The sequence below is a fragment of the Mauremys mutica genome, chromosome 7 (genome assembly GCF_020497125.1).
Source record: "Mauremys mutica isolate MM-2020 ecotype Southern chromosome 7, ASM2049712v1, whole genome shotgun sequence".
NCBI lineage: Eukaryota > Metazoa > Chordata > Testudines > Geoemydidae > Mauremys > Mauremys mutica.
Window position 1 is genome coordinate 96623913 of NC_059078.1, and position 15164 is coordinate 96639076.

Genomic DNA, 15164 nt, shown 5'->3' on the forward strand with positions numbered 1-15164 from the left:
TAATTCCACATGTTAATCTCTTATCAAAGTGTCCTATTTTTCTTTGATCTCACTAGTTTATTGAGAGCAGTTGTCAGACATCCTTAATCCCTTCTATTAAATTACTGTAGGCATTCCACCCTGAACTATCCTGCTTTGCCATGTTCAGCAAAATGACTTGTAGAGGATGTATTTTCCCCTTGGTATCTATATGCATCCCCACTAGTATCCATGGGATTGAGTATATTTGTGTACATACATTAGTGTACATATGAACAACCCCTTAAAGTGTAAGTCTGGTTTTATTTTACTGAACACATTCACAAATCAGTGTGCTCATTCTTTACTTAGGAACTTTTCAGTTTGGCATATTAATGGAGCCTTCAGAACACGGGGAGACGTTCCTCTGTATTGTCTATTAATAATGGCAGGAGGACACGTGCTAGCAACTTTGTCAGTAATAATGGCATTTCTTTGATACCAGCAGATTTTTGTATACAGCATTTATATGTATAATTGCATACTGTATTACATCTAAAAAACCTTAAGAACATTAAGGTTGCAAAGTTAAGAACTGAACAGTTAGGAAATGGCATACTTGAGACTGCATGTGCAAGCTTAATTCAGCCCCATTGTGTGCATACAACTACTGTGAAATCAAAGAAAAATAGGACACTAATATATGCTGGCTACAATGTATACATATAATTAACGATATGTATTATCCACACCCTAGATATAGATATAATATGCATTCAGCACAAATAGCATCAAGCACAAATATTATAGTAGTTATATAGCTTAAATTGGCTATGATTTTTATATAACCCTGCTCACTTATGCTAAGTATCCCATAACCCCTTGCATTTACTGAAGTAAGTTTTGGCTTGAGCAGATAGGGACACTGTCAAGATCAGGACAGATGAGTGCTTTACCATAGCAACAGAGTTATTCTCACAGGCCTGTGAGAATATCCCAAAGGAAGAGGACAAGACATATGATTGTTCTACCCTAGAGCTGACCTAGGATGTGCCTTCACACCCTTTGCTACCTGAAATGCATGTGTTCAGAACAAAGAGAAAAAGGGTACACACTATGGTACCGGAAAAACAAGGTAGAAAGCTGATTGGTTAAATTTTGTTTCAGATGACATACACAGTACCTTGTAAACAGGTAGGGGTAAAAAAAGATGGCCTTAGCGGTGTAACTTTGTATTATTATTGGATTATAGCAGTAAACCTTACTGGCCTTGGTTATTTGGTCACTTGAGTATATTTCATAACGAACCATCGTGTGGTCAAGCAACTGAATTTACAGTTTATCAACAAGTATGATATAATCTCTGGTATATTTTATTTTTTTCTATAGGCCCCCTGCCTCATTCCATCAAACTGTCCCCTTTTTCCATCTTCAGTCTTGACTGACTTCCTTTACCCCATTTACCTCTCCAGCTCTCACCACTTCTTCCTCCAGTTTTGCTTCATGCACCAAGCTCTCTATTCTGGCAGCCTCCACTTTCTCTCCTTTAATTTTCTCATGTATCCCCTACTCTCTAACTTCCATCCCCTCCACTGAAATGGCTCTAAGGTGACCAGTGACTTCCTGGCCATGTCTGAGGGCCTCTCATCTTTGCTCATCCTGCTGCTTTTGACATAATTAGTCCTCCTCCCTTCTCTGCGCCTTCTTGACTCTGTTCTCTTGGTCTTCCTCCTCCCTGTCTAACTGCTCAGCATTTCCCCGCCCCCCCCCCCGTGGTAGCTAACCCAGCCCCCCACCCGGGGAGCCCACCCACCCCTGCCTGGGGATCTCCCCCTCCCCACAGCAGCTACCTCCCCCCACAGTAGCTAACCCTGCCTGGGGAGACTCCCCCACCCCACGGAAGCTAACCCCGCCCAGGGAGCCCCCCCTCCGAGGCAGCTAACCCCACCTGGGGAGCCTGCCCCAGCTCACCTTGGCTCCACCTCCTCCGCTGAGCACGCCGGCGTCATGCTAATTCTCCTCCCCTCCCAGGCTTGCGGCTCTGATTGGAGGAGACTTAGAGCGGGGGCTGTGTGCTCAGCGGAGGAGGCAGAGTGGAGGTGATCTGGGTCAGGGAGCGGTTCCCCTGTGCACCCCCCCCCGTTACTGCAGGTGGCCCTCCCCGCGCCCCCCGGCCCCAGCTCACCTCCACTCCACCTTCTCGCCTGAGCGGGCTTTTAGGCGCCCCCAACCACTAGGTGCCCTAGGCAGCCGCCTAGTTTGCCTAAATGATTGCACCGGCCCTGCCTGCACATCATTTTTTAAATTCCTGTAGAATTTTCTACGGGAGTCCAGCCAACTGAGCTGTACTAACTTGCAATTTATTCGTTTTAGATGGAGCGTAAATAAAATGCATTTTCTGAGCATCGGCGATGAGCTACTGTGCAGAGTTGCAGAGTGAAAATACCACAAAATAAACGGAGTGGCAATTGTGTAGTCATTTGACAACTTTTAAGAATAAAGCCTGTCTTCTTTTTGGAACATGCTCAGCTCATTCTTCCATCAGCTGATAGTTTCCAGTACCAGTGGGGTTCTCTGTATATACTTGATCTGTTCCCAAGGTGCAGTCACCCTTAGCAATTGCAGAAAAGCAGCTCTGAACAGGAGACACGGCTCTGTTCTTATTCTAAGGAATATGGTATCTGTAGGAGGAGGCATGCTGACATGTATTCTTCATAACAATTTACCTCCTAACCTGCTGAGGACTGAGTGCAAGGCAGCTGGATCTTTAAAATGAATTTTACTTTATTTTGACTTATAAAAATGATTATCGGCACTGTGACGGGGGAAACAATCAGGAAGGGGTTAATGGCTGGCTGGCTGGCTGTCATATGAACCAGCAGGGGATTTAAGGGAAGGATGTGTCCTCCATCCCTTGGCTGAGAGAAGTAAGGGAAAGGAGACTAATGCCCATTTAGAGCAGAGGAATTGCTTTGTTTTAGTGTTTCTAATGAATTTAACCAATTGTACCCTTAAGCAAGGGCCTGAAACAGGCTCAGGCATGGTGTTGGTTCCTTCTTGGGCTGGTGAGTTATGTCACCTGATAGTGGGCACCCATCTCCTAAGTTAAAATATAAAGTGCAAAAATATAACATAAAGGTGTTGTGATCCCATCTTGGTACACACAAATAGCCACTAGGATATTCACAAGGATAGTAGAAATAATCCAATTCCCTCCAGTCCTCAGCCTCCTTGTCATCCCCAAAAGATTAACAGAGGGATGCATAACATACATCTCAAATTAAGTCACAACAATAGACTTTGAAATGATATGGAGTTAATTTTTGACTGAGGTGGCTGATGAGTTGTTACTGATGTAAATTATTGACATCAGTAACTGGGGAGATGATACATCTTCATTAAGTAATGTTAATTAATTTCCTGTACAATGTTTGACATGAATTTAATTGAATTTTGGATAATGTAGTTAAAGTATAGACTTGGGAATACCTAAAAATTTAAAAGTTTTATTAATCTAAATGAAATTCAATCCCTGAGAAATCTCCATCTAACAGGGGTTAGTGGAAACGTATCATCCTAACTCACTCTTTTCTACACAGGCTCACTACTGAACACTGAGTCCAGTTCAGAGTTGCCTTCCTGATTTCCAATCCCACGGTGGAATTTCTCCTGCTTAACTGTAAGCCCATCTCGCTCTGTCTCTCTGACCACAGGCACTCACAACAGCTATGTTCCACTGACCATAAACTGCCAACTGAGGGCTCCTACCCACAGCAAACAGAATTTTCAGTAAACAGTAAATAGACAGAGAATAGAGAACTTTCTGCCAGATGCACTAAAAATAACCACTAAACTCACCACATACAGAACTAAATGCAAACTCTACCTCATTGCCCAGGCTCTCCTGCAACAGGATCCTCACTTTCACACTAATATATTTGTACAAAACCAACTAAGCAAAAAACTACACCTCTTTTCTGCCAGGGAAGGAAGAGTGCGTGCAATATTATTTTTAGTTGTGGAAGGTAGATAGCTCTGTGATGGATAATGTATTATGTGAATACTCTCTAAGGGCTTGTCTTTGCTACCACCTACATCGGCACTGATGCGCTATGGCAATGGCAGAGCACTCTCCCGGCCGATGTAATTACTCCACCTTAATGAGAGGCGGAAGCTATATCAGCAGGAGAGCATCTCCCGCCAACACAGCGCAGTGTACACACAGCTTTAAGTGGAGGTGTGCGGGGCAGGGGGGCGCAGGGAGGGCTGCCCGCAGCAAGTAACGGGGCGGGAGCGCGCAAGGGAACTGCTCCCCGCCCCAGCTCACCTCTGCTCTGCCTTCTCCCCTGAGCATGCCTTCCCTGCTCTAATTCTCCTCCCTCCCAGGCTTGCAGCGCCAAACAGCTGATTGGCACTGCAAGCCTGGGAGGTGGGAGAAGTGGAGCGGCACCAGCGCGCTCAGGGGAGAAGGCGGAGCGGAGGTGAGCTGGAGCGGGGAGCTGCTGCAGGGGGGGCTGCCCGGTCAGGTGGGGGGGGAGCTGCCACGGGTGGGGCTCCCCAGGCTGGGGGGGGCAGGGAGCTGCCACGGGGGGGTTCCCTGGCTCTTCCTCATGGCCCCCACCCCTGCCTCTTCCCACCCCCTCTCCACCCCAGCCCTGCCCTGCCCTGCCCTGCCCCCAGTCCCCTGAAGACTGCAGCCAGGCCCAACCCTGCACTCACCGCATGGTAAGTGGAGCAACCCGGTCCCAGCCTGCTCCACTCCCTTGACTCCCAGCTGCGCCACCAGTGAGTGCAGCGGGGGTGGTTCCCCTCCTCCCTCCTCCCCCCCGAGCCAGGGGAGCGGAGCAGGCTGGGGCCCCAGGCCTCCGCTGGGGGGAGCTGGCCTCAGGCCTCCGTGGGGGACCGGGGGCTGGTTACTTCCTGCGGGAAGTGGAGTGACCCGGCCCCAGCCTGCTCCGCTCCCCTGGCTCCCAGGCTTGTGGGGAGGAGGGAATCACCACCCCCCGCACTCACCGGCGGTGCAGCTGGGAGCCAGGGCAGCAAAGCAGGATGGGGTCGGGTCGCTCCACTTCCCACAGGAAGTAGCCAGCCCCCTGTCCCCCATGGAGGCCTGGGACCAACCCCCCCATCCCATGGAGGCCTGGAGTGGGGCCCCACACAGTCCCCCTTGTGGAGGCCTGGGGCCCCCTCCTCCCTGTGGAGGCCTGGGGCCCCACACAGCCCAACCACGGGGGTGGGAGGGTCTGCGTAGGGCACCAAAATAGCTAGGGATGGCCCTGGCTCCCTGGGTCGGACGGGGGATGCAAGGTGGATGTTTTGCCTAGGGCGCGAAATATCCTTGCACTGGCCCTGGGTCACCCTAAATAGATATGAAAATGAAATGAGACATTTGTTTATCCATAAAATTCCACTGGAGCAAAAAGAAGTAAACATATGAATCTACTTACAGTAATAGCATTTAACTATCCACACCTAACTCCATCAGAGCAAGTACAACACAAACTATGCAGCCTCTGCAGCTGTACGTTCATGGAGCCAGTAAGTCCAAGCAAGATATATGGGGTCAGAAGAATACAGAACCTTGCCTGATAACTAATAAACTTGACATAAGCAGCTGCCGACTCTCCCTTGTAATCTATATATGCAGAGAATGCAAGCACTGCACTTCAAACTATTCCCAGCTGCAGCTGTTGGGTATTCATAATAAGTGTCTAATTGCTAAAGCTGTGTGCTGGGTACAATGTCAGCTTTCGCATAGGGGGACGATTGTGCATTCTCCACATTGGCTGAGACACTGGACTGTCAGACTAACACTCTAAAGCAGACCTCTGTATTCTAAGAACCTCCATTACTGAGCAGCAAGTGCTGAACTATGTCATTACAGCTATTTGTAGTATCTTAGTATTGTATACCTATGAGTAACAAATAGCTGCCATTGGTTTCTGGCTGAAGTGCACTATACAAAATGCTACAAGATGATGGAGTCTAAATTAGCTGTTACCACTCAAGAAAGAGATCTTGGAGTCATTGATTGGATGTTTTCAGAGAACTATCCACAATGTACAGTGGCTGTCAAAAGAAGCTAACAAAAGGCTAGGAACCATTAGGAAAGGGATAGATAATAAGATAGAAATATCATAATGTTGTGACATAAATCCATGGAATGCCCACACCTTGAATACAGCCTGCAGTTCTGGTCACCCCATCTCAAAAAGTTATATTAGAATTGGAAAAGGTACAGAGAAGGGCAACAAAAATGATTGAGAGCATGAAACCGCTTCCATAGGAGGAGAGATTAAAAGGACTGGGACATTTAAGCTTGGAAAAGAGATTACTAAAAGGGTATGTGATAGAGAATTATAAAATCATGACTGGTATGGAGAAAGCGAAGTGTTATTTACTCCTTCACATAACACAGGAACCAGGGGTCACCCACTGGAATTCATAGGCAGCAGGTTTAAAACAAACAAAAGGAAGTACTTATTCACCCAACAGTCAACCTTGGAACTCAATGCCAGGGGATGCTGTGAAAGCCAAAACTATAATAGGGTTCAGAAAAGAATTAGATAAGTTCATGGACGATAGATCCATCAATGGTTATTAGCTAAGATCATCAGGGATGTAACCCTCGTGCTCTGGCTGTCCTTAGCCTCTGATTGCCAGAAGCTGGCAATGGATGACAGGAGTTGGATCACTTGATAATCACCTGTTCTGTTCATTTCCTCCAAAGTACCTGGCATTGGCCACTGTCGGGAGACGGGATACTAGGTTAGATGCACCATTGGTCTGACCCAGTATGGCTGTTCTTATGTTCTTACTGTCATAGCTTTTTGTTTTCATTTCTAACTCTGATTCTGACATATTGTAAAGAAACTTCATTGAAACCTAAAATTCCTGAAAACAGTCGTGCTGCATACATACTCTATCCCTGCATAGTTGAAAGGCCATAGGGGCTGTGTATAGCTGTGGAACTGACTTGTTAAGACATTTCAATATGAGAGAGTTTTTTGTATTGATGTTGAGTATGATTAGGAAAATAATAGTTCTGTGAGGTGTTTTGTTTAGCAAATATATGAATAAGAATAATGGAGTGGTTGTGACAAAGAGGAACTAGCTGCTGGACTTTGCCAAAACACCATTCTCTGAATCAATCTAGTGGGGGGGGCGGTCATTTTTCCATTTAGTATCATTCCATAACCTCATCTGAAAAAATGTTTTCACATGTCACTCTCCATCTTCCAGCACAGGAAAGTCCTTCACAGAAGTACTCCTTTGGATTAAAACTAGATTTTATAGAAATTTAGCCCAAGAATATCCCGTCCATCTTCAGAAATAAACCAGTATTTGTTTGGGCACATTTTGTTTGAAGTCATGTCTTTAGCTGGAATATAAATATAAACTGTTAATTTAAATGGGAGTGTAAAACATTTGTCTGAATTTTGCAATCAGTTGATTGCAGTTGATTTTAATATTTCTCATGCTTAAAGGCACAGAATATCTTTCCCATGGGGATAGTTAAACAAGTATAGAATTTGAAAATCTTACTTGAAAGTGGTCTTTGTTGCCCATAAAACTATCTACAGGGTGCCTCTCCATTTCATAACAATGTGATGGAAAACATTCTAAAGAAGGCATACAGAGTAACTACTGGACAATATTGGGAGAATGATTATCATTCTTCAGATCTGAGTTTATTGGACCAATTTTATGACAGTGCTAAAAGTCTTATAGAACAAGATGAAATCTCCCTTGCTTCATTTACTTGGTAGTACAAAATAAAACTAAGGGTCCAATTCTGCATGGTGCTGGGGCACGGGTCCTTGGCATCTTCCAGGATCAGCCTCTAAAAGTATTTGTTTGAAATGAAGAAAATGGCCACTGGATTTATTTTTTATTTAAAAGACATGTTTTTCCCACAAAAATAAACCCAACCACAAAGGAGATTAGCAGGGAAGGAGCAGAATAGTATTCATAAAATGGTTTCATTAACAGTGCAGTAGGAGAAAAGCTTCCATTCCATATCAGAATTTGTGTACTTGTTCTGCTTGTGTGCTGCTATTCCAGTGATGCCAGGCTGGCTCAATACCAGTGAAAGAGGTGACAATTTTTGTCAGATCTTTTGAGGATTACATTTTCTGGCATGTATTTGTGCATGTGTGTGCACACATCTGTATATCAGCATGCATTCTAAGAACCACTTTGCAAGCACCTTTCAATAGCAGTTGATAAAATAAGGAAGTGGCCTAGTCCTGCAATGTACTTGAGTCACTCCTGGCAGATGCTGAGCAACCTCCCACTCCTATTAATGGGAGGTGAGGGCAGTTAATGTTTTTATAGGATGGTCCTCAATACTTATTTGATTGTGTAACTGGGTTGATTTACTGAGTCCTGTTTCTGAAAGCTGACAAGTATCATTCTCTTCCTTATAGTTATAGTCTAGAATTTGGCATAAAACAAATACATTTACCTTTCTCCTGACATTCAGCCGCATAAACCCTTGCACAAATCTTACAGAGGGATGGTAGTGGCTGGTAGTCTTTCCTGTGGAAGTTAATATCTGAGCAAGCCTCTTATGATAAGAGCAGAATATCACCAGCTGTGTTAGTGAAAATATAAATTACTTACTGATTTGAGCCAGCCCTTTTCTCTGTTCTTTGTTTTCTTCTTAGACATGTACACTTCCTTCATCTGTTAACCTAATGTCTCATTTCATAGTGAAACAATCCTAACAGAATGGGAGGCCAGGTTGCAGTTTATAAGAACATTAACTGGGGGGTTTAACTTGTTTTATTGCAGAAAAGATTTTGAGAATTAATGAAACCAATTTAGTACCTGACAACTATTTATACTTGTGGGGTATGAAATGGGGTATAGTGGGGTATCAAATATTTTAGAAATTACTCTTTCATACCAAACTGAACGATAACACTGGCCATCTGAACTGGATACTAAAAACATTTAGTAGAGTATTTGCAGATGTTTGAATGAGAGGGTTCGGGAGATACAAACTGAATCTAAAAGGCTAATGAGTTCAACAGCATGTTAAGCATCTAAACTTTTGCTTGATCTGCCTATTTAAAGATGCACGAGAGCAAGTGGAGCACAGATTATCTCTCCCAGTCCCTCTAATAAGAGTGTAGTATATGCACGATATGAATTTCATACATGGATCAGATGCATACTAAATTAGAATGAAATTTAGAGACACAGTTTTCAATACTGCCACCCACAGTGTTCTTAGCCTTAATACTACTATAATCAATGTAAAAGGAATTTTGATTTTCACATTGTTGGTACTTACTGTATAAAACATTCTTTGTAAGTAACATCTTTTCCTCTAGCTATTCTTCCCCTGTATTTCACTTACATCCACTCTAACCAGACAGCCAAAGTGAACATAACCTCTAATCCATGATATTGTAGTCCAGTTTGCAAAGAACTGAGTCACCCATGAATAAATCTCTCCATTAGCTTCTTATTACGCTTGTATTCTCTACCCCACGTTAGAAAGTACTTGATGCATTTGTTTTTTCTAAACTGTACTCCTTAAAAAACATTCATCCACTGGGTTGCAGAATTATGTGGTATCATCTTGCAAATGGTACTTATGAACCACAAGATACTTTTATATGAAAGCAGTGTTTAATTTAATTCATATTTCATACCGTGTCTGCTCACAGTAGTTAAAAATGGAGTGATGTGCATAGTATTGTACTCCCATTAAATGGTGAAATACTTCATTAGAATACTAGGATGCCATTTATCAGACTTGGATGCAGCTGCTTTTTAAATAACACAATATAAAAATGCCCATTAGAACTCATTGAGATTTAGAATGGCAGAAAGCTTTTCCATTAGCTCTGAAATAGAAACTTTACAGAGTAGAGTTTAATGTATTATTTTAAATCCAACAATAAAAAGCAAACCAGCATTTCTAAATAAAAGAACTAGCCTTTAGTGCATCTGCTCACCTTGTTCTTGGCTGATAAAACTGTCTTTTAAACAGAGCTCTCTGCAATCAGTTCCTTTTAAGTAATCTTCCAGTGCACCGACTAAATGATGTTGAAGATGACCTGAGCTATGACAGGCAACTTTTTAAATGAAAGAAAACTCTAGGCAGATGATGACTATTTTAACGATCATTCTGAAACTGTTACCCCAAGGTAAGAGATGATATATCCAGAGATTTTTGAATTTCAAATAACTTTAACAAAAATGCTTCATTGTTCAAAAACCTACACATACAACTTCATATGTGTGCATACATAAATACACTTTATACACAGAGAAAGAGAGAGATTCACATACACGTGCTGTGCATTTGTTTTGTTTCTATTCTTATAACCTATACCACCCTCATCTCTGTAGTATCTGAGTGTCTTCCAGTAATGCATTAAGCAACATGACTGATACCGCTCACATGTGGTGCATCCTCTCTCCCAGGGCAGAATTGTGTATGCAATCTGTAATATTTTTGTTTTGGTAGAGTTTGGGGGTTTTAAGGTACACACTCCATGGGTTTATGTTAGAGACTGCAAGATTGAAGGCGTGCACCTTGCACTTAGAGTGGACGGTGGTAAGGTTTATACACACACACACACACATCATATTTGAACAATCTAAAATATTTTATTAATGCATTTGAGGAAAAACATCATGGGACAATCAAATGATTAATCTAACTTTTTTTTATGATAATACGAGTTAATCTGTTATAGCAATACACCCATTTTGCATTTTATTTATATGGATTAATCATTATCTACTACCAAAAATAGACAGTTAGTGAATGATAATAGAAGAAATACTTTAATTCGTATGTTTTTGTACATCTGAAAGTATAAATATCTGAAGTAATTTGATTTCCCATGAAACACAGCAGGTTAACTAATGGCACATAAGAAAGAAATAAAGCAAAGATATTTTGCAGTACTATTATGAATTAATGTTTTCAAAAACATAAGGGGAAAATAAACAAATATACCCATATATTTAATCTGTCCCTGGTCTGATTATCACACACAAATGTCACAATGATGTTTAAGATGGGCAGACTGCTAGTTGCAATTATTTATTTTAATGACACAATATTGCCTAGTTCTCTGAGCCCAGGACTACAAATCAGGGTTAACTCACAAGAGCTAATCTTGGCTTTCTCGTGTAGTGCCTGATCTACCCCATGGAAGCAAAAGGGAGCCTTACCATTGATTTCAATGGGTGCAGGATCGAGTCCTTATTTCTTGTATGGCCTTGGAGAAGTCGCTTAGGGTGAAATCCTGACTCCATTGAAGTCCATGCCAAAACTCTGTGTTTTCAGTGGAGTAAGGAAGATCATAATTGAAATCCTGCCCCTATTTGTCCCCATCTAAAAAGTGTAGCTAATGATATTTACTCACCTTTAGCTGTGTTTTGAGAGCTACAGATTAAAAATTCTATATAAATATTAAGTATTGCCATTGTTCTAAAAGTACAGTGTCTTAGAATACGTAATGAAAACATCAACTGTAAATTTAAAAAGGCAATTTCTAGCATTTTTCATATAATTTGAGTCAAATGTCATTTAACTCCCTTACTTGCTGTAATTTTCATAGGTGTGCCTTTTTTTACAATTATTTCAATAACCAAAGAAGGATTTAAAATTCTTTAATTTGTATTTTTCTGAATACTTGGTTGCTATTATTGTGAAACTGTACATGTATAGATAGACCTGAAAATATACTAAAAGTCTGATTCTGCTTTGACACTTAGATCACACCACTGAATGTGAATTGGGCGGGTATGGGTGAAGAGTCTGCACACAGACTGTGGGAGGAATGGGGTTAAAACATCTCCCCAAATAGCCAGTCCTCCCTGCACTCTGTTGTTAAGCATGGCTGGATTAGCAGGTGTTCCTGTCAGGAGTGCTGATGAGCTTCTTCATCAGTAGGCAGCTGATGAGAGGGGCGTATAGATCCACTTGGGAAAAGCAGCAGGAGCGAGGGGGCTGAAGTTGAGGATGGTTGTGGTAGCAGTCTCTGTGGGACTTGGCTGAAGTAAGCTGTATCTTTATTTTGAGCTGTGGTTGAGGGAAGTTCTGTTTGTTTTATGCTTAGGTGGCAGTTTGGGACATTTATGTTTCACAATCAAATATGCTATACAGGTATTCAGATCTCACTCAGGTGTGCAGAATTCTTCCTTCAGCTAACTTTCCCTCCAACCTGAGTTTCACAAGGGCCTTCTCTTTGTCACTTCTTCAGCAAAGATATCTATTGACTTCCGTGAATCTACAGTTTGTAAAATCCCCTAGTGTACAAGCGGGAGTGTGCAGGTATCCAGGACAAAGGGTGAGGTATGCCATGGCAGCGAGTAAAAGTGAGACATATATTTGGTGGCATTGTGATAAGACTGGTGAATATGATCCTTAAATTTGTGCACCAGGGCCGCTCATGAATTTTGCATCAAAACTCTTTTTTCAATGAAAAATTGAGCTTTTAAACACAATTTTTTCACAAAGTTTGCTTTCTGCAGAAATTTTCAACTTTTCATTGAAAAACTGGACATCCAAAAATCTCTAGCTGAAAAAAATGAAACTTTAATTAGGGAAATTTGCAGTGCCTCATGATTCCCATTCTCCTCTACAACCTGGGATACATTTCTCATTATGCACTATATCTCCCATGATGCACCATGGCAGCTCAGCAATAGGAGAGACTGTGGTGCAACATGAGCCATGTAGTCCAGCCAGGGAACCCCACAGAGAGAAAGAGGGGGCACAAAGCACCTGAACTGCAAGTCCCATGAGACACTGTGGCAGCTCAGGAGGATGCAATTTAATGTTGGACTGAGCCAAACTGAAATATTCCCATTCAGTTCCACAGCCCAAATCTAAATTAAATGTTTCAATTCAAGAATGCAGAACATCTTGTTTCCATCAAATTTTTGGATCAGAAGTTTTTGGCTTTTTGATTAAAAGTTGAAATTCTAGGGTGGAGGGGATGGAGCCTATTTTCTAACTAGCTCTGTTGTGCCCTTACTCTCTTAGTAAGGCCCATTGCAGGTGCAGGTGAGAGGCACAGTTCTTCTTGGGTAACCTGTTAGCCACAGGTCTCTCTCACCATCACTTACAGTCAAGGCTGATTAAAACTCTGGCAGCAGATCTACAATGCTAAACCTGATCTTCCCCCAATACTATCGTATTCATTACTTTGTTTGAAAAATGTCACACACTTGAAATCACTCTGAGCAAAACTGCTGCTATGTACATTTTATTTCTCAGCCTGATGACTTTAACTAGTCATAGAACTAATCTCCTATGGATGAAGCAGAAAATGCATTCTGCTGATTGTTCTTAGCCAGAGCTTTTCTGACTCACTGATATCCAGCTATCTCCCTGTAGCTCCTTATTACATGCATTCTCATTATAGGCACTAATTCCCCTTTTTCCCCCCATGGCACTGAGGTCATGGGAGAATAATACACAACAAATAGTTTGACTCATCCACACCTTTCACCTCTACACACAATAATAAGACCAGCATTTGCACACAGACTCAGAAAGGAGCGATTTCCATAGCAACAGCAAGAATACATTAAATAGTCTGAATGCTGCCTCAGAGACAGTGTACAGAGCACCTTCTTTAGAAATACATAACAACAAGGGCTCTGAATTGCATTTGCTGTGTTTATATATGGAAAAGATTTGCATAACATTATTTTGGGTCAAAAAACTGGTCTTTATTTCTAAATAAACTCAAAGAAACAAGAATTGTACATGGATGTAAAAATACCACTAAAGTAATCAAATCTATATAATTACTGATGATACTAGGATAATCCTGCAACAGCTTCTGAGCAATCACTTTTTCAGCATGATTCATACAGCAGCTCAGTGGACTAATATTAATAAAGGATCTAGTGGTAAGGGAAAAAGCCACCTGAAGCAAGCAGTAAGAAAATGGTAGCACAATAGATGTAGAAAACCAGGATCAGCTGGGGATTCCTGCTGTTGGAACATGGGCAGGCAACATAGCTAGCATTTGACAACACAAGGAGAATCAATTTTGAAGAATTGGAAACCTTAACTCCACCCCCTAAGACAGGTGTGTGCCTTTCTGCTCCTTGTCACTTCCTGTTCCATTTTCTCTGTTGTGCTCAGCAATGTGTGTGCACACACAGCAGCAGAGCTTTCAGGCTCCCCACTTGTGTCTTCCCAGAAAGGCTAACAAATTGGTGAGACTCCAGAGAAGGCTGTAACATGTATTAAATGGTTAGAGGGGCTGATCGCTGAGGAAAGGCTAAAAATAAATAGGCCCTGATTTTATAGTGAGATCTGTAAGAGTGGCCTAGGTATCTATGTGACAACTGAACGTTTAATGTCACCATCTGTATTTATTTGTAGGGCATCAAATTTGGAAGAATTGGTTTGATTAGATAAAGGAGGAACTAAGTTATTGAAAGTAATCGATTAAATTTAATGTGAAAATGTAGGTTGAGTATCTCAGAAAAATTCTCAACAAGGACTGTTATGCTGCCATGCAGTAGGGAAACTGGACTGTGGAATAGTCTTAGGGAAATGGTAGGATCAGTACTGTTGAAGTTACTCAGATTTAGGGTTGAGTTTTTAAAAAATCAGCAATCTTGCATCAGGGTGGGTGGGGTGAACTGAGTGCTCTAATTGAAACCAAGCATGCAGGTCAGTCCATGAAATACCATGTACCTCTCTCCGCCAAAAATATGACCAAGGCTGCTCAGCATATCTGACAGTTTTTTATTTCTTCAATACCTTTTACATGAATTTTGTTTCTTTGTTCTAACCAAGTTTAGGCACTTAACACAGTTGTGCGGTGTTTTTTTTTTTTTTTAAAGGTGTCCGGTCCTTTCACTTGGTGTGATAGAACCTGTTAGCTAGAGAACAGAGAAGTGATGTTTCCAATTAGCACAAAAGAGGCAAGTAATAGCATTTTCCTATGTGTGTGCAGCCAATAACACAGTGTTAGATTATATTGTGCAGAGTATAAAATAAGACCGGATTTGCACACACAAGTCTGAGCTCTCCAAGACTAACGGTCCAGCCTCTTTGTAGCAAAAAAGTCTTCTCTTCTCTTTCAAGGAAATACAGCCTCCTTGTTAGTCCTGAGGCTAAATTCTGCACTTAGTGACTGCTGTAAATCCAGAGCAACTCAACTGACTCCTGGCCAGATCTGCCTAGTAAATACTAAGAGTGGGAG

General features: G+C 42.0%; 1 protein-coding gene across 2 annotated transcripts in view; it reads right to left on the reverse strand.

Moving 5' to 3' along the window:
- Nucleotides 1-11260, reverse strand: part of ANKRD1 (ankyrin repeat domain 1) — a 33092-nt gene extending 21832 nt beyond the window's left edge. The window contains exon 1 of one of the 2 annotated variants that reach the window (XM_045023334.1): nucleotides 11161-11260. In XM_045023334.1, coding sequence (XP_044879269.1) covers nucleotides 11161-11244 — 84 coding nt within the window. In that variant the 5' untranslated portion in view covers nucleotides 11245-11260. Of the gene's footprint in view, nucleotides 1-8425; nucleotides 8491-11160 lie in introns of those variants that run through there. The other variant, XM_045023337.1, reaches the window with a different exon arrangement.
- Between the last annotated feature and the right edge of the window lie 3904 nt (nucleotides 11261-15164).